We start from the raw sequence: 26,343 nt of genomic DNA, 5'->3' as shown, positions 1-26,343 counted from the left end.
TTTGGAGCAAATGAAATGCCAATTGGCGCAAAAGCAAAGTACCGCTTGGGAGATACACGTAAATTTATTTATGTGTGTTTTCCTGAACATTTATTGTGTATGAACTGGCTCGGGCAAGTACTCAGCATTTATAAGGTTTTTGAAATTAAAATTAACATTAAGAACACAATTAACCAATCTAGCTGATTAATTAGATTTCTTCTGCAATCCCATTATATTTTGACATCGTTTAATTAACAAGATAAAAGTGTTTTCTTCAAACTGCTCAGTCAAGTGAGTCGTTCAAATGATTGATTACTTCAGATTTATATTTTATTTATGATTTATAATATTAAAAAGAATAAACATGGATGGACATACATGTATATCTTGCTTGAATTTGTGATAAACATATATAACAGGTAAGTTGATAATCAATTTTAGAACAAAAATATCTAAGACAACCCTTCAAAACCCCAGTTTTTTCTACATAAATTATACAGTACTCCCTATTGTTCTCATTCCAAGAGACAGGGAACACGTAACTATACTTTTTTTTAATCTTATAGCCGACTGATAGTTTCGACATGAAGAGACAAAGTTAAAGGTATGACATTTTTCTGTCCGTAAAATACTTTTTGGAAAGCAAGATTTTTTTAAGGAGTTTGCTACTGCAATTTAAAGCCTAATAGTTCATATTTAAAATTTCAAAACTGGCTTTAAAAGCATAAGAGTCTAAAGAGCATGTGGGTGTGGGAGGGAGTGGGCGGCGTGGCGACTAAAATTTAATTCAGGGATCACCTCGACTGTTCCTGTCGCATAAGGATTACAATCCGGCGTGACGGCGACGGCGTAATCTATTTGTATAAAGGTTTTTATTTCAGAAGGTAGAGGTCCTGGATGCTTCATACCTTGTATGCAGAAACTGTATGTTGCGAAGTTTTTGTCCATTGTCTTTTATCTCATTTTCATGTTTCAGTGACTGCTTGAAAAAAAAGTTCTAGTTTTTTTGTCATTTGAAATACTCACTTGATACATGTAAAAGTAATAGGATAACACTATTTGGTATAAGGCTTCATTTTGTCAGAATGATTTCACATGACCTGACCGCATTTTATGGATCACTGTTCAAGGTTATTGATAAGTTTACGTGGTCAAGTCCGTATATCAGATACTTCAAGCAATAGGTCAACTATATTTGCAGGGGCGGATCCAGCCATTTTTAAAAGGGGGTTCCCAACCCAAGATAAAAAAAGGGGGGGGGGGGGTTCCAACCATATGTCCCTATTCAAAAGCATTGATCGTAAAAAAAAGGGGATTCCAACCCCCGGAATCCCCCTCCCCCTGGATCCGACACTGATTTGGTGTATATGTCTGACTAACTGGTTTTCATCTTACTTTGACCTCATTTTCATGGTTTTGTGGACAATGCTTAGTTTTTTAGGTTTGGTTTTTTCTCTCAGATACTTAAAGCAATATGGCATCTTTATTTGGTGTATGGAATGATTGTAAGGTGTACAAAGTCATGTCTGTCTGGCAGGTTTCATATGACCTTGACCTCATTTTCATGGTTCATTGGTTCATTTTAATTTTTCATGGTGTTGTCAGTTTATCAGATACTATAAGCAATAGGTCAATGATATTTGGTGTATGGAATGAATATAAGGTGAACATGTCTGTCTGGCAGGGTTCATATGACCGTGACCTCATTTTTATAGTTCATTTGGCAACGTTAAGTTTTAGTTTTTCAGATACTATAAGTAATAGGACCACTGTATTTGGTGTTTGGAATGATGTTAGGTGTACATGTCTGTCGGGTATGGTTCATCTTACCTTGAACTCATTTTTCTTGATCATTGATAATGTTTAGTTTATGTAGTTCTTGTTGTAAAACCTTCATATTACAGAATTACAACATAAATTCAATCATAAGTAAAGCAGGCGAGAAATTTCAGCGTTTGCACTCTTGTCGTTTAATGATAATAATTCAAATTAGAACGTTAATTTAATGACTCTTTTAATTGTTTAATTTTTTTTTCGTTTCCGATGAAAAATTTGCTATAGCTTGATCTAAGTTGTGGATCGTTTGTAATTCTTTCCCAAGATGACTGGAAGATTGAAATTTAAGAAGATTTGGAGTGAGCGTAAACAATCTGCAGGCTTACAGCTAAACACAAGCAAGAACGCATATCGAGGTCATCATTTTTAATAATAATTCAACAATTCAGACAAATGACTTCACCGTTTATCAAGTTATAAATGGTCCTTAGCCTGGTCAAGTGGTGAATAAATTTATATAAAAAAGCCAATGAAAAGTTCTGCCGTTATCACCAAAATAAATCTAAATAGGAAAACAAAACCAACAAACAAAAAAAAAACAACAACAACAAAAGAAAAAATGGAAAGACAACACCCTGTCTAAGGACAAAAACAAAGACGGAAGACAAAGTCAGAACAATGTGTTGTTCGTTGTAACGGTTGTTTGTCTTTGTTTGACATATATGTCTTTCGGCGGAGGGTTGGTGTGGTTAATTTTACTTGTATTGGTGGATCCTGTTATTTTTGTCACATTTGCGACAAATTAAAATCCAAATAATGCATGATTACATATGATTACATATGCTACTCATCCGGCGGCGGATACGACGGCATAAAACAATTTCGATATACTTTAGATTTCAGAAGGTAGAAGACCTGCATGCTTGAAACATTGATAACAAATACTTGATGTGTATTTATTTTATGTCCGTCTGGCAGGGTTCATCTGACCCTGATATCACGGTTCATTGGTCGATGCTAAGTTTTTCGAGAGTATGTCCTTTTCTCAAATACTGTAATCAATATAGGTTAACTACATGTGGTGTATGGAATTATTGAAAGGTGGATATATCCGTCTGGCAGGGGTTATATGATCTTTACTTACTTTTATGGATCTTTGTAATGTTAAGTTTTTGTGATATCTGTGGATATTAAAACCTTAATCTAAAAGATTTTTTTCAACTAAAGATTAAATCAAGATCAATAGAGCAGGCAAGACATATCAGCGTGTACACTATTGCTACGTTTTTCTAAACAATTATGAACCCCATGTCGCTATGAGGTATTAATGATGTTCAAATTGACGCCTTTATCAGAAAAATTTAGGCATATAATTTATCTATATCTTTAATGAGACTATTTGGCATATTGTTCAAATTATTCAAAAGTTTGAAGTTCTGAAACACTTACGTTAGACACTACTAGTAATCAAAAATAAAATTTTATTTCGGTCAGACTTATGAATATCCGGATGGTGTTATTTGATAGATTTTTTTAATAAATTTCTCGCAGGTGATTTTCGAATTCAAGGAGCTAAGGGGCTTTGTGGTCATTAATGTTTTGAGTGCGATTGTTACGCCCCTGGTAATCTACCTTCTTGTCAATTATATTGAAGTTCTTTCATCTTATATGAAATCACGTTGCAATACTAGTATACAGGTCTCTTGAATGTGTAGAGGTTAAAAAACTGTGTTTGTCTTTGAAGGTTGTATATAGTACTAACCTTCGGTCGTTCATCTATGATGCTTTGATTTTAGAGAGTACCAGGCTGTCCACACGTTTTAACTTGCGATAATTCTACGGTGGATCTGTTTCAAGAAAATATGTTTGCTTCAAAACAACATAACCTCTTTTTCGCCTCTTATATCGTCCAAACCACTATGAAGAACCCTACAAACTGGATTTTTATTAATTGTTCCCTTCCAGAATATGCATGACGTGGTAAGTGGACATCAAGCCAACATCCATCAAGTAATATATACATTTTGATTCTGTGGTATTATTGTGTGGCTTTCTGATTGACGTTTACCCATTTTCCCGTTGAATTAAATGAGTAGAAACTTGTAAGAATAAAACAAAAATATATCATTTATTCTAATAATATGTCTTTAACTTCGTGGTGTCAACCTGACTGTTATCTGTAGCACTATCAAATATTAGATGCCTTCTTTGTTCCAGTCACATGATCATAGTTTAACTCATTTCTCTTTTCGCTTTGGGTCCCAGTACTACGCATGGTGTCGTAGTTGCTTTCTGTCGGATTGTGGGTCTGATTAGGTCGACAATGATCAATGTGGTCGTATGTATCGTCAGATGCAGTTGGGTGAAATCTCTGACTTGTGCTTCCTGCGTGTTGACCGGGCGGCGTGTTGGCTTCTTCATAGACAGCTTCTCTTCCGAGAATAACCATTGGTTGGTTTAGTGGCGTACCTTGTGTATTTCTCTTTCTGTAAAAATAAAATGAAAAACTTGAAGATTTTATTAGACGATAGTCGTATGCACAATTTATGAAGAATGATATAAAGGGGCAAATGATGAATGGTACATAAGGGGTTATACCGTTAAATTTGTTTATATTTTTTTGTCGCTTCATATTAAGAAAAAATACTGAAAAATGCCATCATTGAAATAAGGAACTGACATGTCCACCACACATTCCATTTGAAATTTAAGGAAAAATAAATCATATTTTACGCCTATAACATAAGATAGTTCACTGAATTGTGAAAACACATTATCCGTACGGGAAAATTGTAAACCACGTAATTGAAGAATAAAAATCTGTCATGAGGGATGCAGTTTCTTATTTTTTTCATATTTGCTTGGGTTTTTTTTGCAGCACATTTAAAACAATTAACCATTTTGATACATCAATCGGAAAAGCTAGCATCAAACTATATAAACATATGCATCAAAAATGAAAATGCATACTTTGTAGAAAAGAAACGACCGACCTTACCAGATTGATTGATTGTTGGTGTATAACGCAACCCTCGGTAATTTTGATTATATCGGATCGGACAGTTTTTATTTGTGGAGGAAACCAAAGTGCCCAGAAAGAACCACGGGCTTTCGGCAGGAAACCTGGCAAACATAGGCAATCAAGATTAGAGTTGAACTCACCTGCCATGTGCTGGGTTCAAACTCACAACGTCAGTGCGTGTGATTCTATAGATGAACTACTTCGACCAATCGGCCAACGAGGCCCCATCGGTATCGGAGCACACGAGTTCACTCAATATTAAATCTCCGTGTTGTTTTGTGTTTTGTACTGTGTGTTGTTTTGTGTTGATTATTTCAGGTTTGTCGTTTTGAGTTTTGTCTTCGAATTGTCTGTCATTCTTTGACTTTTGTTCCAGATTTTAAACCTAAAATGTGCTTCCTTTTTTGTTTAAAAGCAACATAAAGGAGATTATTATATAATAAAGGGATTTGACCACCGCAACATGTCGTGTTTTATTTGTAGGAAGAAGATGGCTATGCTTCCGCATTTCATTTGCTAATTCAATCATGGAAAAGAAATTGAAAATTATAAAAATCCCTTGACTGAACTGTATATGCAACGAACATCAGAGACATATGATACTTTAGAAATCATCAAAATTAAAATACCTTCTCATGTGAAAAGGCAGCAGAAATGGTAACAAAAGTTCATGCAAATAGGCTTTGTTTTTATGAGGTAGATGACAAAATTAATTTTGTGGTTTGAAGATGTTTATCTGTGTGTACAGTTTTTTGTTACCGTGATTCTTTCCGTATTTCTAAGATAATGTTCTAGATACGATAACTTTAGATTTTATTAGCATGCATTTGTTTCACTCTCTTTGGAGAATATAGCTTTCAAAATATGCGCAAGCTAACGGTATCGAACATGTGCCACATATGTAAGTTGCAAAGTTAACAGTTGTTGAATTTCATTGAATCGAGACTAAAGACAATCGTCGAATATACAATTAACGTCGACTCCAAATTTTAAGACGTGTATTGGCCTTACATAGATCTTCATACATTGAATTTCATACATTAATTTGTATTTGTTTGATTTAAGAGTGCAAAAAAAAAACATAACAAAAATATATGTAAGAGTCAAGAATGGGAATGACGGTTTTTACGGCCTAAAGTCCAAATATACATAGTAGGCGATATGATTAGAATATGTTTAATAGTTAATAAACTCAGTTTGTCTCTCCACAATAGATATGTCCGATTTCCGTTGCAAAATATAACCAATGCTCCGTGTTGAAGGCCGTACCTTGACCTATAATGGTTTACTTTTATAAATTGTTACTTGTATGGAAAGTTGTCTCATTAGCACTCATACCACATCTTCCTATATCTATTAGCATGCATTTTGTGTCCAGAGATACAGGGACGCGTATACATGTGTGGCTTAAACAAATCAGTACTAATCTGAACACATCGTTATACCTTTATATAAAAAAAGTAAATAAAAAGTGGACACAAGCGGATACAGTGCTATTTCTATATAAAACTTTAAGAAGCAGGGGGCTACAGAAGAAGGTTGTCTTACTGCGCATCGTTTTAATGTTCAAGAAAACCACTTTCTATGAGTTATATTTGATTCGTATTGTCTACTACTTTCTGGGTATGAATGCAATGAATGGACAGACGAACGAACGGACGGATGGACCAATTCACCTATCACGTCTATATACCGTCAAATTCAGAGAGCAGAGTTTATAGTGAATCTAAGGCAAAACAAAATGAAGCAAATCGAAAAAAAAAATGCCCCATATATAATTTAGCAGACTTTGTTTTGAAAGAGGTGAAAATGAATATTCCATTTTCAAAATAACCTCCTGACCCAAAGATACTAATATTAACTTCTCCATATGAAAGTTTAACGCCACTTTCAACAATATCTCAATTTAATCGTGGTGTTCTGTTTTGTTGGTGGAGGAAGCCGTGGTAAAAAGAAAAAAAAAACAACTTCCGACCCTTCACCGAAACGTAGATTTAACATGCTTGATAATGTCCAAACGTTGTAATATCTTAATACTTAATTCGATAACCTCTCTTTTCCGAAAAACTAACTGATATAAGTTGATAGAAGGAAAATGTCAGGGCAAAATTTGTTATGTGAATAAGAATTAATTCATTTAACATTATATAAAATTGTCAGTGACCTTTCTAGATAAAATAAAAATATAAAGATAATCAAATTGAAAACGCGTTTGTTTCAGTCTTTTTTTTTTAATTTTCAAGTACACAAATTTCTAGTTTGGGTTATTTTTAGAATTTTACGCTACTGTGTAACACATTTCTCTATTCTAGAAAATGATATAAAATAAGGAGATGCGGTATGATCGCCAAAATAGACAACTATCTACTAGAGACCAAATGACGTAAATGTTTGCAACTATAGATCACCGTATGACAGACCCCCAACACGGAACAAAACCATTCCCGCATATAAAAGATAAGAAAGGCCCCGACATGACAATTATTTTAAAAATAAATTTCAAATAAACGAACGTTTTGAAAAAAGATTGATGTAGAGTAAAAAATCGGATTCGAATGTGATTTGATTCCTGTGGTTTTTTTTCTATTCATTTATTTTGATCACTTTGTAGACTTTCCTTGTAGTCGTTCTACAAAATATTAAGAAATGGGGGAACAACGATCTTAAACTTAATCGATCCCTACTATGACACAATGCAAGAATAATGATCGTGTTGTTTTGCTGGATCCTCTTCCGTATATTGCGGAATAAATTGTTAATATTTTATTGTTGAAAAATCATCTCAACATTACCAAACAAACCCATACATATAGGTAAGTAAACTATAATGAATGAATATCTGTTCTTTTTGAGATGGTCCCCACTATAGCGTGTAGTGGTATTGGTAGTTAACATCAGCGTCAAAATCGTATTGACATTCATAACACGTCTAGTACATATAAACATGATACAGTAAAATTACTATACATTTTACAGAAGACAATCGTTTCTAATATAACGAAGACTTATCTTTTACAAAAGACAATCGTTACTAATATAAAGACGACTTACCTTTTACAGAAGACAATCGTTTCTAATATAAAGAAGACTTATCTTTTACAAAAGACAATCGTTACTAATATAACGATGACTTACCTTTTAAAGAAGACAACCGTTTCTAATATAACGATGACTTATCTTTTACAGAAGACAATCGTTACTAATATAACGATGACTTACCTTTTACACAAGACAATCGTTACTGATATAACGATGACTTATCTTTTACAAAATACATTCGTTTCTCATATAACGATGACTTACCTTTTACAGAAGACAACCGTTACTGATATAACGATGACTATGAGGATTGTTGCAGCTACTATTGCTATGATGACTATTTCTGTTAAAAAAGTACTTTATTTCAAATAACTCTTTGATCATTTTTAAAATAATTCATTTAAACGGTTTTTATTTACAAGTTCTTTAAATATTACAAAGGCAGGACATATTTCTACTAGATTTCAAGTCATAATTTTCTATAAAACTCAATTCTACCAATCTAAACCGTTTGACTATAATACATCACACAAGTCAATCATTAATTATTGTTATTGCTTACAAAATTATTCACTCATAGTATTATATATATTTTTATCGAAACAAACTGATAATTCATGTCTTTGCTTGTAGTTATGATTAAAAAATCTAGAAGGTAAGGGCTATTATAGGATTAAACGCCTTTTTAAAGGAATTTATTGGTGTATAAACTCGACCAATTCACTCACAAACAATTAAAGTCCGAAGGACTTTTATGATATGTTTGTGAGTGACTTGGTACAGTTTATACACCAATATAAATTCCTTTAAAAAGGCGTTTAATCCTTATAATTCTTTAAAATTGGAGATAAGGAATTTATTTTTCCTCACTCGTAACCTCTATCACACGTAAATTGTATATTTGTGTCATTGAATAGGCCTGGCGCATGAATGTATTTGTTGGTTAACGCAAAAATATGTACTCCATGAAATTTGCAATCTGATAAAAAATAAACTACAAAAAATCCTATTATCATTGAAACGAATGGTTTGTGTTTATTATTTAATTTAACTATTAACGCAGATTGAAAATAAATTTTGTTAACGTCAATCCGGATTGTTTTATTATCGCCGCCATCTTGTTTACATTGGTTACGAAAAGAAGTTCGGTCAACGTCGTCTATCGAAAAATAAACAACGTCAAGAACAACTACCGGAAGTCCTCTCAACCAATCATATCAACGTATTCTCTAATTTGCAAATCATATAAGAATTATATAAAGTGAAACACTTAAAAGAAATATAGCGTATATATAGCTAGTTGGTCGTTACCTGAAACAACATCTATTTCATCTTTACCCGGTACATCTGAAGAAGGAGATTCTACAAGAACTGGAAATGTATTTTCCTGAATATCCCGAGAAGGAGAAGTTGTTTTTGGTACCATTTTGGATCTACCGGTAGTTTCCTTCAGAGCTGGAGATGTTGATCCAAGTTGAGATAAAAATGTACTTTTTTGTGAAGCGGAGTACGTAGATATAGTTATACCTTGAAGTGTATTACTTCGTAGAAATGAAGAAGTTTTATCCAATCTTCGAGCAAATGTATTAACTGGTGACAGTGTAGAAGACATTTTTGAAGGTGTATCAGAAGCCGTCTTTCCAACTTCAATACAAAGCCCGGGTAGACGTTTTCTACATCTACGGATTGATCTTTTAACATCACCATTTTGTCTTATTCTGGCAGCAACACAAAATTCAGGATATTCTGCTGCATCTAAGAATTCTAATCAAATATAGTTGTGGAATTATATTGCATCAATAATAAGTATATGGTGTAAACGAGAGGATAGACTCGAAGAATTTAAAACTATACAAGAGTTTTCTAGATATAGTCAATTATTTAAAAAAAAAAAATTAAGATGAAAAGGTAAAATCCGAATAAAAATGGACTAGAGGGTCCTTAAATACTTACTAGAGCTTTCTTACAATTTGACGAAAGGTACGTACGCTTGACGAATCATACGTAAGACATGTGTGAGGGATCCTTTATTTTGAATTATTCTTAAAATTAAACATATTTATGTAATCTGAATCAAGGCGATCATGGGACTAAGATTGCGTTTCTCCTCAATATTTGCCAATCAAGGATTAAAACACTGCATGCTACGACAAGTGTCAAAATGATAGTCGTGCAACATAGGAACGTACGATGTAAAAATATATATAAAAAAAACAGGGTGAAGGAGATAACTCAACAAAATTTGCTAAACACAGACTCGTCAGAAGAAGAAAAATATCCCGTAAAAAATGTGTGCTCAACTACACCCCCCAAAAAAAAATAAAAATAAAAAAAAAAATCTTTCTAAATTGTAAATTTTGAAACCCCCAAAATAGTAAAATCGAAAAAAATGACACTCAAAATATATAATGGGCGTCTTTTAATCATCCAGTTGTTCAATTGTGTATGTAAATGAACAAAACAAGATCCATAGTTATTTGATCTGTAACTAGAGCTCGATGGCGGATTTAGGAGTGGGAGCACCCGATCTGTATCTACTCGGCAGACATACTCCTAGCCTTGGTCTATTATATGCACAACTATGCCAGAGACAGATACGTTTTAAACTTCTGCGACACCTAAGTTTTCCGGTTTTTTTTCAGTACAATTTGTTGCTTGTTTTTCTTTTTTGTTTTTGGACCTCCAAACGTTTGTTATACAGTTTGGACTGTTTTGATTGTCTAAATCAAAGCTGTTTGTGAGGGTGTATGTGTGTGTTAATTATTCCCCTGGAATTGACATGGGATTTCACATGTTCGCTCGTGTTAACATCTTCTGTAAATGTTAAGTGCATCACTACTTGGTCCACAAGTAATAAATGATTTAAAACTAATTAACGGCGTTTAAAAGAATGAGATAGAATAAGTCGTGCATTAACTGAAAATATAACTAGTTTTAAACAGACTAAAAATCATTTGGGGAATACAAACGATCATTTAATTTTCAGAGGGGGGGGGTATAGGTTTTATTCCGTTTAACATTTGCTTCATATAATCGCAAGTGTCGCAATATTTTTTGTTTATCATTTAACCTTTTTATTATTGGAAAAACTTCATCCTTTTTTTATGTTTCCTTCTACCAGGTTTTTAAATACATTTTTCAATACATTGTAGTTTCTTTGTCTGGCAAATCTTGATGATCCCCGTTGACAATTTGATGATGACATACTCGTTAAAAAATAAAAATAATTATGAATTCTGTCATTAAATTAAGAGATTCATACTGCAATAATTTTATTAAGATGTTAATGGTTTAAACAAGAGTCTTATTTTAAGTCTCTGTTTAACATTTAAAAAAAGCATGCTTGAACAATTCCCGTGCAAATATGTGTAATTGTGGATAACATAATCAAGGTATCGGACGTAAGTCTATTTTAAACGATTTTTCTTTATTTTAATACAGATATCAAATTCGTGTTTATCTGCGATATGCTGAAATTTAAAAAGATACATGTTATTAAGAATAGAAGACCGTTTTATCGGATAAAATGTAGACTCCAACTTCCAAGTGTTATCGTGGGAATGTAAATTAAATGCATGCCTTTACCTTCGTTCGTACCTTTCGTCAAAATGTAAGAAAGCTCTACTACACGGTATGGATATTGCACATTGATGAATGCCGTACTGTGACTTATAGTTGCTTATATCGACGTCTTATGGTCTCTGGTGGATAGTTGTCTCATTGGCAATCATACCAAATCTTCTTAATTTCATATCGATAAACGTTAAGAATATTATAATAATTTTTCGTAAAGTTTATTTCACGTTTAGTCAAAGTTTGGTTGAAATTTAAAATAAAAAACAAAGTTTAGGAAGGATCATTATATATTTGTTCTATAATATTCAATTATGTTGAACTGAATGATAAGGCAGTTTTCAGTACGAAAATTTTTTTTTATAAAGAAAATGCCCTTTTTGATCTTTAATAAGTGTATATCCTTTAAACATGTCATTTGCTCAATATCCATTTTATTGTGTGTGGCGGTTATCTTTAACTGCACATTGGTATAATATTTTGAAACAGTTACGGTTTACAAAAGACTATCATATCATCATGCATGCCTACTATCAATTGAACACACACACAAAAAGAAAACCAAACTCTCTAAAATTCTGTTTGGGTATTTACCTTGACGGGACTATCAAACTCCTTTTTGCTGAAGTTGTCATATACGAATTACTCACATGCGACATGTTTTAGAGTTCTTAAATCTTTAAATAACAGAATGATGGTCTTATCTGTATTTTTATCAATTCTGCCGTATTCCCTATTGGCACATTTTTGATTGAATGTGATTTTTAATGACGGGTTACATGCATAGCAGGAGATGCTTACCCTGTGGATGCAACCGGTCTCGCTCCTTTTGGAGTTCATGCGGCTTCCTCAGTTTTTGTTTGTTACCTTGATTTGTCTCTTTTAAATCCATTTACCAGATTTGAACATTGGTAAACTACTGTCGCCTTAATTTACGAGAAAAATACTGGTTACGTGTAATATTGACAGGTTATATGTTGTAATGACATTTATTTTTCATTTAAGATGGATACAAAAAATCTATCTTATATTTTTGAAATGTATTTTATTATATTACAGTTCCATGTAGGACTCTTGCATTACTATCTATGCATACTATGAATCAATCCTGGTTGATCCAAGTGTTGTTGGCTTTGTCTTTGGTTTTCTTTTGTGAAAATTTAATTTTGACATCATAAAGTCTTCGAAGTTCTCCGGTTTCGACATTTCATCAATATGACAAGGAAGTTACAGTTTTCTTGCAGATCAATTAAGTGACCGTTAATGGTCACCTGAAATATAGCTTCAACCGGACGATATATAATATCAACTACACAATCGCTATGGAAACATTTCTCCATTGTGGACAATTAAATTTTAGATATTTAAAACGTTTGAACACATGGAATTATATCGTGTTAAAAATCCAAATTGGATGTTCAATTACAACATATGAAGACTGTCTTCCCGTAAACTCTTTCTGGTGGTATAGTAGGACTAGTTTCTGGCGTCTGGCGTCTGGCGTACAAAATTGTGTTCCTTGTATCTATGATGAGTTTATATACATATACTCACCTCTTTTTCGTGTCCATCGTTTGGTATTAGAAAGCCAACATGATTCTAAAACGTTTATTTTATTCATTTTGCCTCTAACTGAACTATAGCTTGCCAGGTTTTTGCAGTAACTAAAGGCATCGTTCCAATTAGATTTAGTTGTACTTACCAGACTGAAGCCAGTCTCATTGGCTGAAACAGTTTACATTTTAAAATTATTATTTGTCACGGTATTATCCCTCGAACATCTTTAATATGTCTCTCTTTGAAAGTCTTAATATATAACATTGAAATTGTCTGGTACTCAGACAAACTATAAGGTGCAGTAACAAATAGGGTACATGTTGAGTCTAGACAAAACGAAATTGATATTCAAGTGGGAATATTTTTAACTCCACTTTTCATTTCCCGTTTCTGTAATGCTAGTAATTCGATTTTGAAGGTAAATTATGTTACTGTCATGGATTTCAAATTAATCTTTCCTTTAACATGTGCCATAAAATCACTAGGAAAATATGCTAAGCCACAAAGGTAATTGTCGAATCTTGAACGGTAAAGGAATTGTAACTTTCTAGACTAAATATAGACAAGCCAAAATATATTGTAACAGTTATATATGACAAATAACTTGTAATTTCTTGTCCTTTTTCTTGTTTTTTTAATGTAACGTTCCGGTTACAAAGTAATTCTCATTTTCATCTCTCTAGTCTACGTTTACCTTCATTGAAGACTTTAACCAGTATTATATACTTGATTTGTATAGGGTTGTTGGAAACGTAGTTATAAGTACATATCATACTGGAATCACAGGAGTGCTCCGGGATGATGTTTGTAAATAGTATAATCCTCTTTATTCTGTGTATCATATTTCATTAGCATGCCTTCTCTCTCTCTCTTTCCCACCGCATGTTAAGGTAGTCACACACACATATATTTATAGCAGTGACATTGAATTTTGGAAACGATTTCGTCCTTTTTAGTCCCTCATAGACGTTGAACCAGGAAAATTAACCTTAAGAAATGTAGTAGGTGTGGTAAGATCTCAAAATGAGGTAATTTAGTGTTTTATGCATTAAATGTGTCACTTTTGGTTAGGTCTTCTATGTTTATATGGGTCATGTTTGTTAGTTTCGCGGAAGACTTACTACTTCTATTTCGTTCCTTTGTTGGTCTCGAAGTGAAGTCTACCACATTTATGTCGACCTACTAATTATTAGTTATTACACCCCAGTTCTATTGTTATACTTCATAGTTTCTATTTCTGAGAGTAAATTGAATAGATCTATTGTTACGAATAACAATGGATTTTGACCACAGGGTGTGACGAGCGGGGTTTCCATCCCGCAAACAAAGTCCATTGTTATTCATAACAATAGAAATTGATTATGAACATAAGAAATTACTAATAGTGTTCACTACAAATTGTTTCATGATATTAAAAAACCCATTTTAGGAAATTCCAATAAGCATCCATATGGAATACAAAAATAATCCTTTAAATACTTTTTTGCTTGAAGGTAATTTTTTTTATCCCAGTCATATGTCTCTATTCTAAAGCATTGATCTTTAAAAACAAATTGGAGTTCTAACTCCCGGACCCCCTCCCCCGGTTACCCAGTGGCCGATCCGGGGTTGGGGGTTCCGCGGGTTGGACCCGACTTTTATTTAAACAATCAATGCATTTAAATGGTTGGACCCCCCCCCCTTTTTGTCTTGAGTTGGGAACCCCCGGCTGGATCAGCCCCTGCATGATTGCCCCTCAAAAAGTGGGTTATGGTTTTTTCCTAAAAAAACAGTTTGATCCCCAATTTTATGAGAAATAATATATGGACATGAATAGTATTCTGGACAATGCTGAAAGAAATGCTGGTACCAACGTTTATACTTCAATAAAAAAGACAGGAAATATATATAAAAAAATCAAATATAATCAAAAGATAAAATCCCTATCAACTCACCAATGCACGATTGATCCTATAAATAAAAAGAGTCCGTGTAATACATGTTCAAATAGGCAGCAAATCTGGAAGAAAATCATTCAACTTATGTCATCAATTTTGGACGGTTAGCTCTGATTGGATCATATAATGACACGTGTTTAATCCTGATCAACACTATCAAAGAAATATAAAAACCTATAAGCATGATTTTTAATCCAAAATATATGCCTATATGTATCTAATAACAAGACAAAATCCATTTTTTTCATAACATTTCATTCACTAATGAGATAGGAAATTCATTCTTTTGATACACTTATATTGTTATTGAATTCATATATATTGAATTCATATATTTGGCGGCAAACGTACGATTTTTACGAATTTTTTAGGGGGAATTGGGGGTGGGGGGGGGGGGGGGGTGGGAGCTGGAATGGCACATCCTGCATTCTTTCAACAAAAAAAGGATGAAGCCTGTTTATTTTAAATTTATTTTAACCCCCCCCCCCCCCCCCCACTTTTCCCCCAATAAAAATCAAATGGTAGCTTGCTTACCTCTGAAATCTTTTTTTATACATTACTTACTTGCGAAGTTGCATTTCAAAAATTCTCAAATGTGTATAGCATTCACCTTTAACTTGAAATGGTTCTTTTTATAAAGTTATTAGATTCTTGAATTTTTTGAGAACAAAAAACTCTCGGCTGAAGGGAAGTGAGAAAATAAATTGAGTTTAAACTGTAACTTACATTAACTGGTATATGGCCATTTATGTTTCTAATATCTTTAGTTTTGCTACCTCTTCTAAATGCAAAATGTACTTCTTCCTTCTTGAAACGTCGTACAAGTCAGATACAAAACAAAGGTAAGTAGAAACAGGCCGGAAACAACCTGCCGTATAGTTTGTCTGCACTTGTAGTTGATTGATTGATTGTCCCCTTTATGTTCAGTGGCAAATATTTCATGCATATTCAGGACGACAATAATTCAAATACATTGTACGTTAGTATTGCGAAATTGGTAAACCGGGATCAAAAGATTAAAAGAATGGAGTGCATCTTGACAAAGATGAGAGGTTGGAAAGAGGAATAAAGAATGCCTTACAATAAGAAAGTTATAATAAGACCCATACGTTGTACCTCAAGGTTAGATATTAAAGCCCTACCCCTTTTCTCAATTGCTGAATAATATGCGGTACAAATGATAAACACAATACAGTTTAAATTTAATTACATCCATTAAAGTGGAAATGGTGATATTTTGGTATTCTTTTTGTTTCTATACCCCATTATGGACCATTGATTCTGAAGGATCATATCTAATTAGTTATACCCGATTCACTTTAATTTAATTGAACCTTCACGTTAAGACCTCAGTTTTCCAGGTCAAGTTCGAGGCGTAATAAGTAAACAAAAGAAATCTGTATGAAAAGGCATCTTAAGACAATAGACCACTTTCGAGTTATGTCTTTTACCGACAAAGTTCGTCAATTATGCACGCCTTTATGACGTCATTTACAAAATAGAGGGGACCGCCTTTATCCCTGCACTATTAATGTTCATCAAGCGTCTTCGTGATCGTCATTATGCAGGATAAACTAGAAATAATGTTTGTTCCGTAGGTACTCAATCACAATTCCCTAATGACAGCAGTGCTGATTATCAATTATAGAATTTAATTTGCCGAATAATTCGTGCAATATAGCATCATATTTTTTCAACCGCTCGCTCAACATGGGAAGGAAGTGACGATGCCCCTAAGCGCACGTTTGATGTTCACTAAAACCAAAGTTTTTGACGGAATGCAACAACTCGAAAGTGATCTATTAGTTTGCATTGAAGAACAATGAAAACTGCACGAAATATAAAATAACCCAATGCATCTGTCATAGAGGATAAACACGACGCTTTTGATGGTTTCTGAACTTCTATGTTTGATTTGATAACATATATACTTCAAATAGATCGCATACAATCATGAAAATAATCAAAACCATGCATCCTTATCAACTTAAGTTTTTTTATTTAATAAAATACCTTTTTTATACACGGAATAGAAATTATATCCAGGTGTTTTTGGTCCACAGAAAGCATGTTGGTCTCCCTTACATTTTGCTGGGATTGTGTTACATGGTTTTTTAAGGTAAATAGATGTCAACAACAAATCGTACAGACACACACAGTTTGATTGCTAAAAAAAACATTTAGTATTAGGCTTGATATAATATAAGATCAATTAAATAATGCGTCACGTACAATATGAGACTCTGAAAGAGATTTATAATTGGAGGAATATTTTATTTCTATAATTGTTGTAGAGTGATATGTAAGAATTAGAATTTTATAGTATCATTAAATGGGCGTTTCATATTGATCATGTGTTATGTCCAAGTTCAGTCCTAACGATAATTCCGTACTCTAACTATAGTTGACCTATTTATTATTGTATCCGATCAACAGACAACACCATGATAACTTAACATTGACCCATGGAGCATGAAAATTCAAATTCAGATGCCAGACAGACATGTACATGTAATAATTTCATTTACCAAATATAGTGGTCCTATTGCTTATAGTTTCTGAGAAATATACCAGACCGGATCAACATTGTCCAGTGAACCATGAAAAAGTTCGAAGTCAAATACAACTTGCATGACAGTTATGTACACCTTATAATCATTCCAAACCCCAAATATAGTGGCCCTATTGCCTATAGTATTTGAGTAATATACCAAACCTGAAAAAGTTAACATTGACCAATCAACTATAAGGTCAAGGTCAGATGAAACCTACCTGTGTGACAGGTACACATAACAATCATTCCACACAGCAAATATAGTTGTGATATTGCTTATATTATCTAAGATACGGACTTATTCACGAAATTTAACATTGATCACTGATCCATAAATTGAGGTCGAGGTCAGGTGAACCCTGTCTGACAGACATGTAGACTTTGCATGGATTATATCTAACAAATATAGGTATTCTATTACTCATTGTAAGTAAGTATTTCACATGACAAGCAGTCACTGAACCATTAGAATGAGGTCAAGGACAATGGTCATATGACAGACGGAAACTTCAAAACATACTGCATCTGTATACAATGTATGAATCATCCAGGTCCTCTACCTTTTGAAATGTAAAGCTTTATATAAATAGTTTACGCCGTCGACACGGTCGTCGTCGGATTGTAATCCTTATGCCTCGCATTCTGCGAGTTCCGTCGAAGGCGAGACACACATGACCTAAAAAACAACCAAAGGCTGACCGATAACAAATAAGACTATAAGAAAACTAATATAAGATCGATATGAAAACACTCATTTAATGACGCCAGACCTTAAATCAACACCAGCTAATCAAGACTAATAACTTGAATATGAGTTCTTTTCTACTTTCATAGTTTATTTTGTATTTGTAAATGTGATTCATATACTGTAATAGTGTATCACACTATGTCCTTTGGTGATATAAAACTATTGATAAACCTCGCATAATATATAAAAAATGACATGACATAATTGGGTTAATTTCCATTTAAATGCAAGGATTGGCGAATGAAAAGAAACAATGTGCAATGAATAACCCGTTAAATCACTGGTAATTTTTCTTTTCCGCCCCCTGATTTATATACGAGTATGAATGTAAAATGACATCACTTACACTATGGTAAACAAATCGAGATACGAGGAAACAAGTATTGGAAATTAATCTAGAATGCCGATGATAGCTTTCACAAACGGCCCTTTTCCATCAATATTTTACAGAAAGATTCTACCTTTGTTGTACAGACTAGGATTTTCCTATTCACGAAAATATTCTCTGACGTAAGTGTTTCGACAATCTGTTAAGCAGTCGTCACACTGTCTCGAAAGTGACACCAACCAGATGGCCATACTAATATGGAATTTTGAATTTCGCACAAAGATGATCCCGAACTTGGTCAACAGTCAAGCATTAGCCGAAGCAAGTACGATGCCTACAAATGGTCACACGATGGCACCCGAACCACACACGAAGGCAACACACAGATGTGAATTTTTATTACGATGTTTATACGCAGGACAAACGAAGGGAACACGATGGCTACACGATGTCGTATTGAGAATACGATTCGTTCGAACTGTATCGCGATGGAGTCACGTGACCTCCAGATGGTATGAAACCAAAGGTATTTGCCACTACGCGACTGGATCTGGAGAGTCTGTATTTAGATATTCTCTCGTGGTGCTCCATGCTTCAGATGGAAAAAGGGTTTATCAGGCGCTTGTTGATCCCATCATTTGACTTTCTCTAGGCATCGTACTTGCTTCGGCTGTTACCTGACTGTTGACCAAGTTCATTGCCATCTTTGCGCTGAATTCCATATTCGTATGGCCGTCTGGTGTCAATTTCTGGACAGTGTGACGCCAGAATTATACCGCTATATTGGATTGTAAAATAGCAGTACACAATCGGTCTAGTTCTTTGTTTAAATCTGCAAATATTTAAACAGATTGGTAATTAATGTGCAAGACTGTTCGTTTTAATTAAGAAAACAATGTCATTCATTGCATTATTTATACTGTTTTAACAAATACTAAGTATTTGTTTTTGTTCGATTAAATTTTTCAACTAAGTCATATAAGGGGAGATAACTCTTACAGTAAAATGTTTTACTGGAATGGTAGTCAAATATTTACTTGTAGTATTTTTTTCATAAATAATCTATGCAAAATTGTGCAATTTTGGACGACCTGTAGCTTAGATAATAGCACGGTAACTCATACTTTTTATTATATTTTTAAAAAAGCATGGCAAAATCTCCATTTTGGCAAAGTATAAGAAAATTCTATCTGAATAAATATATAATAATGATCCACCTTAAGTTGTAAACTACTTTAAACTGCAATACCTGCCGAAATAGCCTTATTTTAAAATTTTAACATTAATATCTAAATAATAGCCAAGGCTGTACCACAAATAGATATTCTGCTACAAAATAAAGATTAAAAAGATGTTAATGTGTGTAAAATATCTTTTGTGAAAATACACAACTAATATTTATTTGTCCAAAAACTCTGAAGTTTTAGGTCAATTATATATCAATTTCAACATGTTTATGACGTCGCAATAATTTCACAAATGACTTTGTGCACTAAACGTCATATAATGATACTTCCGAATTAAAAGTTCTTTTCATATCTGGATCTTTTTCTTGAAATTGAGGTGGAGGACTTTAATATAGGATCTATGACAAACGTGACGACCTCAGATTTCCCATTGTCAACTTCTTATTTCTAGGTAGTTTCCCCCCTGCGCCATAGTATGGAGTTTTTATTTCTCGATTGAGATGTTACAGAAGCGTATATTCAAATCATACATTAACATGGGTTTTCCTAACAGTCCTCCAGCAGGGTTATAAAGAAAAATGACTGAAACTGACACTTCACAAATCTTACGATCACCATCATAAATTGATTGGTCGATATTTCATGTCTGCACGGGACAATGTTTTCTCGTCATTAAATCTTAAGACCTGTAAAAAAGTCGTCGTCTAAACTTATACAATTTCGAATTGTGTCCTTTTTCTACTCCTTTTTTTTCTGGATTCGGATTGCGGGATGATGCATACATAGCAGCCGACGATTAACCTGTCGACACTATGCAAGGATTGGAATACACATGTGACATTTTAAAATGGCAGTACAATCATATACTTATCTACTTAACTACTTGGATTGTATGACATATCTTATTTGATAATTTGAAACGTTTTTATTTTTTTTTTATTCATTAAGGAAATCACACTGAAGTCCTAACATTCTGCATACAGTCTTTATTTATTTGGAGTTGTGTTTGATTTAAGATTTTATTTGTTTGTATATATTGATTCGTGTACCATACAAGTTGTTAGAACTTGGTGACAACTTCGATGTTAAAATGTGGTTTGAACGTTTATCTTCTTTAGTTGAATAACATTCAATCTTTAATGGTGGTGGTTAAAGAGATTTTTCTCGTATCATCCTGAACGGAGTGTGATTTGAATAAATGACACAAAAATATGTTAATTTGGTTGGCCTATCTTGCAATGTGATACGAAATTCTGACATTTCCATTTGCTATTCATTGAAAGGATTTCCTGGGTTATTGAAAGTACTACATTTTCCCCTAGGCGACGGAAATTTGTAATTTCTCCAATAATATATATTTTCTACACAAGGAAATGCCCGTACCACGTCAAAAATATGACAGTTGTTTTCTATTCGTTTGATGTGTTTGAGCTCTTGATGTTGCCATTTGAAAAGGGACTTACCGTTTTGAATTTTCCCTAGAGTTCGGTATTTTTGTTATTTTACTTTTCTACACAAAACCATAACATGTTTCACCTGTGTCAAATTTGATTCCGTTCTTAAACTTGCAAAAAAGCTTGAAAAAGTCTTATATTAACAGTAGTCTAGGTTCCTGATACAATATTCTCAATACCGTAAGCGGGCAATTAGTAGAAATGAAACTTGCGAAATCGAAAATATTTCACCAGGACAATGAAATGTGCTGCCATAAGAGAAATAGATTGGATATCGCTATATATCAACTATCGTTATTTAATTTTAATAATAATATATATTTATATTGAAATCAAATAAATGGAGTTGATATCCAACGATATCCAATTATCATTCGTCAATTTCATAAACGTGCTTCTGGAGAGTCCAACTTTAAAACGTACTTCCCTCATTACCTTTTTACTATATGAATTGGTTGAATGGAGCAAAACACATCTGTTTTAAAAGTTAAGTAATAATATAGTTCTTTTTAAGTTTCTTTTTCATGTTTTTCTCGCTATTCATTCTTATTGCAATATGTGTTCTTTCTTTTGAAAATTCAGTGTTTTGTCTAAAAACAAATCAAATTTGTGTTTGTAAGCTAAAGAAAAGTGAGAATACAAATAAGATTAGTTCTATCAATAGGTTTACTATTTATGTTGGGTATGCAAACTTTACCTGCAAGCCAATAAAATCGTATTGTTTGCAATGCAACAAACACTCTTTCAATTGTTTTTCAGTTTCCACATTTGTTCTATTTACTACTAACTGTCGATCTTCTTTTAATCCAAAACATCCTTACGAAAAGAGAAAGAAAAAGTAGTTTAGTATTTTTTTATGAATTTAGTGTTAACCAATTGCTTGAAAATGAAATATGACTATTGCTAAAGACTAAGGCAAATAAAGAGAAAGAAATCGAGAATTTAATATAGTTTACTTATATGATATATTTTGAAATAATGTAATTTATTCCAGAGCATGTCAAGGTTGCAGTTTTAGTATGATCTTTATGTTTCATCTCATAGAGACATAACTTGGGAATGTTACCGGTCTAAATACACATGGATAACGGCAAAATTGAATTCTGAGGTAGACCCAAAGTGAAAGGAGGGGTAGTACAGAATTTTAGTATCAGTTTGAACTCTTACAAGGTCGGGGCATATAAATGTTGAAAATATGCCGCACTGTCCTATGTTTAGACCTTTGAAAACAATAGTAGTTCATATGAACTTTTCATCCTAGGATATAATATTTTACGAAACTTCAAAGTAAAAGTGGCACAGTTTAAGCCGTAAAAGGAGTTCCTATGGGAAATTGCATTGTCTATATTTACAGTGATAGTAAACTTAGTGAAATTTAAAAACTGCTTCTATACACCACAAAGTTCCAACTATGTATTGGGTTCCTTAGTTGTACAAGAAAACTTGTGCATTGTAAACCGTATTTAGGTTTTACATATAGATCCAGTAAATACTCTATTAGATGTTTCGGTTCTTAGGATTTATGGGCTCACAACCTTAAAGGAAATTGTTATGGCATACTGTGACAATGCATATGACAAAGTGGTCTTAACTATTTCTGATATGTAAACAACTCTTTCAAGAAGCTTTGATCCTTTGAAAGCTAGTTTGCCTTCATTGATAGCTATGATTTTTCTACCCTTTAGACTACATTATTACAAAACCTGAATAAAGAGTTCTTTATACGAACTGGTCTTTTGATAAATCTGAGTGTTACTGTTGCAGTCGTTACAATTCCATTGTTTTAGGCTAATAAAACATACAAGAATACATAGATTGGATATGTGGAAAACTGATTAAAGCCATTAATGGTTTGCTTGATAATATGTTTATTCGTTTTGGAGAACATGTATATCGACAAGTGGTTTGTATTATAATTGGAACATACACTGCCCCTATTATTGCAGATTCATTCCTTTACTGTTATGAATCCAAAATGATGGCAAAGCTTTATTAAGATGAAAAAAAAAAAAAAAAAAAAAAAACACAACTTTATGTATATTTTCATCATCACATATAAATATTCAGATGATATATTCTCTGTAAATAGTTCGTGATGCGTCTAGATAAACAAATTATTTTCAATTCAGATGTATGTACTCAATTTAAATAAAGCAAACATTAATAGTAGGGATGTCAAAGAGTACCCGAGTACTCGAGTATCGCTCGGTACTACCGAGTATCGAATACCATAATGATACTCGAGTAATCGGTTTCGTGGGAACATCCTTCTTTATATAAAATTGATTTTCTTTTGAATGCACCTCTGAAAATCATATATTGTAATAACAGATTAATCATCAGTTTAAAATACGTTTCATTTCGTACCTTTATGCTTAATTGTCATTTATAATGGCCCGAAAAAAGTGGGCTATACACGAGAGCAGCTTTCCTAGTTTTACACTTTTTGCTAAACGCCTTAGCTATTCCGCTGCATCGGTACTGTCAGAAAAAAAATTTTTTTTCTGGAGTACTGTTTGTCATAAAGTTGCGATCCCGACTCTCCCCAAAAATAGTTGACAATCATATTTCTTGATGATAACAAACGTTGAACTTCTGCTGCCCTCCAGTGAGTACTTCGCCTGTGTAATTCATTAGATGTGTTTTTTTTACAATAACCAAATACTGTTGATTGATCAGCTTTAATTTTGGAATCAGTTTATTTACTTATTGATTACATTATTAATTGTTTCCTTAATTAATACAGTTAGTAAATGAGCTATTAATTGCGGTATATATTTCTTAAGGCTGTCATCTAGTCCCAAATAATAATGTAGAGGAATTTACTTCCATTAGACAACGACCCACTAAACGTAATCTGTGTATAATTGTGTCCATTTTGTAGATATTTTCAGAGCGAGTACTTTTCCTTGATGGTTTAGTCATTTTATCAATCATATTTGTTGTTACCTCTGATCACTAGATACGCTTGCTAAGCATATTTTATAGAAGTAACACGATGGGTGTCACTACTTACAACAGAAACGGCTGACCTTCCCGGGGCACCTGAATTGCCGTTGGCTTTGAAGAGTTCATTGTGTTCAATTTTATCCATGGCGTTGTCTTTTTCAATCGTCTTTTGGGTTTGTACAGTCCCCTTGTTATCTTTTCCCTGCTTTTAATTTGTATAATGAGGATAAGCTGGCATCCATTGTATAATAAAAAAGAAATCTATTAAATTCGTGATTATGATTGACACTCACAGTGTCTTATTTGTTTCATGCAAGAAAGGAAAACTAAGAATATAAATTGTTCTTACCTATACACATATTTACCTAAATATTCTACCCATGGCAAATATCTGGCATTATCACCAGTCCACATCAGGTTAGAATCAAAAGTTGAAATGTGTATATTTGTAGACTCATTTCCTATTAGTGAACATTTATTCTTTACTTGGAACCACGTATATTTTGCCTTTGTAATGGAAATGTGTACCTTTTCACCTATTAAAAAAAATCAAGACTACCCTTTATATACTAAAACGATATTTAGTCTTAAAAATAAGATAGATTCTGTCGGAAATCCTCAAAACTGAGACTTCAAATCTGTATACATGCATATATCTCTACTACTTCTGCTGAAGATAACATTCTGCTTATATCTGGATCTAGTATATTTAAAGTTTTTTATTTGGAAGTTTTGGATATGTTGTGCTCTTTTCAATCGCAGTTAACATGTAATCGCTGTTGAAATTAATGATTTTCGACCCTGCATACTAGGACTATTCTACCGCACAATCTTATAAAAAAAAACAAAAAACCCCAAAAAAACCCTATATTAAAAAAATGTCTTTTAAAAAACTCTGGGTGTAATTATTTATGTTGCGGTGTTTACCGTTGGTTTTTCTATATCAAAACTTAGAAAAAGACACACGAATCGTGCATGCAAAGAAATCATTACAGCCGTTAGTTAATTTATATAAAAATAAGGAGGTGTGGAATGATTGCCAATGAGACAACTATCCACCAAAGTTAAAATAAAGTGGATGCAAGCAATTATAAACAAAAAAATGTTTGTTTTGAAGATAACGTTAATCCAAAGTGAGTGGTATACCAGTCGTACATGTATATATCTTAATGCATTTCCCCCTTTCGTTTCCTTGCAGTTAAACTAAGACTTCATAAAAACACTATGAAACACCAGTTAATAATATATTTTTTAATTAATACCTATAAAAGACGCATATAATAAAATACAGATTTTACAATAGTAAACAAGAAAAATTAATCGACCTCAAGGCATCCTTATTAAATAAAACATTTCTACTGTTGTTATTCAGTCACTGTGTTTGATATATTTGGAGATAAACATAAATTGGCTTAGTTATACTTTGTACTGTACTTCATTGGTTGCAATTGGTTCATGTTTGTTATATATATATATTTCGTAAATTGTAATATTGTTATAAATTAGGCTGTTAGTTTACTCGCTTAAATTGTTTCACATTATTCGTATCGGTGCGTTTTATAGCTTACTATACGGCATGGGTTTTTGTCATTGTTGAAGGCTGTACGGTGATATATAATTTTTTTTATCCACGTTATTTGAACTTTGGTGAATTGTTGTCTCATATGCAACCATACAATATCTCCCTTTTCTTTATTGTTATTGTTATTTAGAATAAACAACATTGATGTTGATGGTCGATCTTTTACAAGTTCTATTTAATTCTTTTACAATTCATTGACTCGGAACGAATTAGAGCGTGCCATTTAATTTAGACATTATAATGGATAATAACAATTTATTTTTTTCAATTTGTACCTCTGTTATTTAACCACTGCGTTTTTTTTTGTTTTTTTTTTTCAAAACAAAAATAGATTCATTAAAGCATTTAAAGCGATACTTACATGTTTCATGTGCTTTTGTTTAGTTAAAGTTCTGAAGCATTCCACAAGAACTTGTCTTCCAGCGCTGAATGTGACGTTGCTGCATGAAGAATTATTATTATTATTGTTTTATTACATGCTGATTGAACATACAGGCAATAAAACAAAATGAATGATCCCTGCTATAAGTCAAGTTGTTAGGAGTGCAAGAAACTTACCTTTCGGATTATTCACTGTATAAAAAATTAAAAGCAACACGTAGATAGCTAAACAAAGTAAATCATTTATAAATCCCATTTCTTTTCTATGCAAGAA

The 26,343-nt window shown here is 32.9% G+C and overlaps 1 protein-coding gene across 1 annotated transcript in view; it reads right to left on the bottom strand.

Moving 5' to 3' along the window:
• Positions 1-3,872: 3,872 nt before the first annotated feature.
• LOC127706791 (uncharacterized) overlaps positions 3,873-26,343 on the bottom strand; it is a 124,160-nt gene continuing 101,689 nt past the window's right edge. The window contains exons 4-5 of the mRNA XM_052211482.1: positions 8,084-8,162; positions 3,873-4,244 (exon numbers count right to left, since the gene is read on the bottom strand). Coding sequence (XP_052067442.1) covers positions 3,947-4,244; positions 8,084-8,162 — 377 coding nt within the window. The 3' untranslated portion in view covers positions 3,873-3,946. The remainder of the gene's footprint in view (positions 4,245-8,083; positions 8,163-26,343) is intronic.

Source organism: Mytilus californianus, unplaced genomic scaffold (assembly GCF_021869535.1).
Source record: "Mytilus californianus isolate M0D057914Y unplaced genomic scaffold, xbMytCali1.0.p SCAF_6, whole genome shotgun sequence".
Taxonomy (NCBI): domain Eukaryota; kingdom Metazoa; phylum Mollusca; class Bivalvia; order Mytilida; family Mytilidae; genus Mytilus; species Mytilus californianus.
The sequence above is the reverse complement of the archived record's forward strand: the minus strand, read 5'-3'. Positions and strand labels throughout refer to the sequence as shown.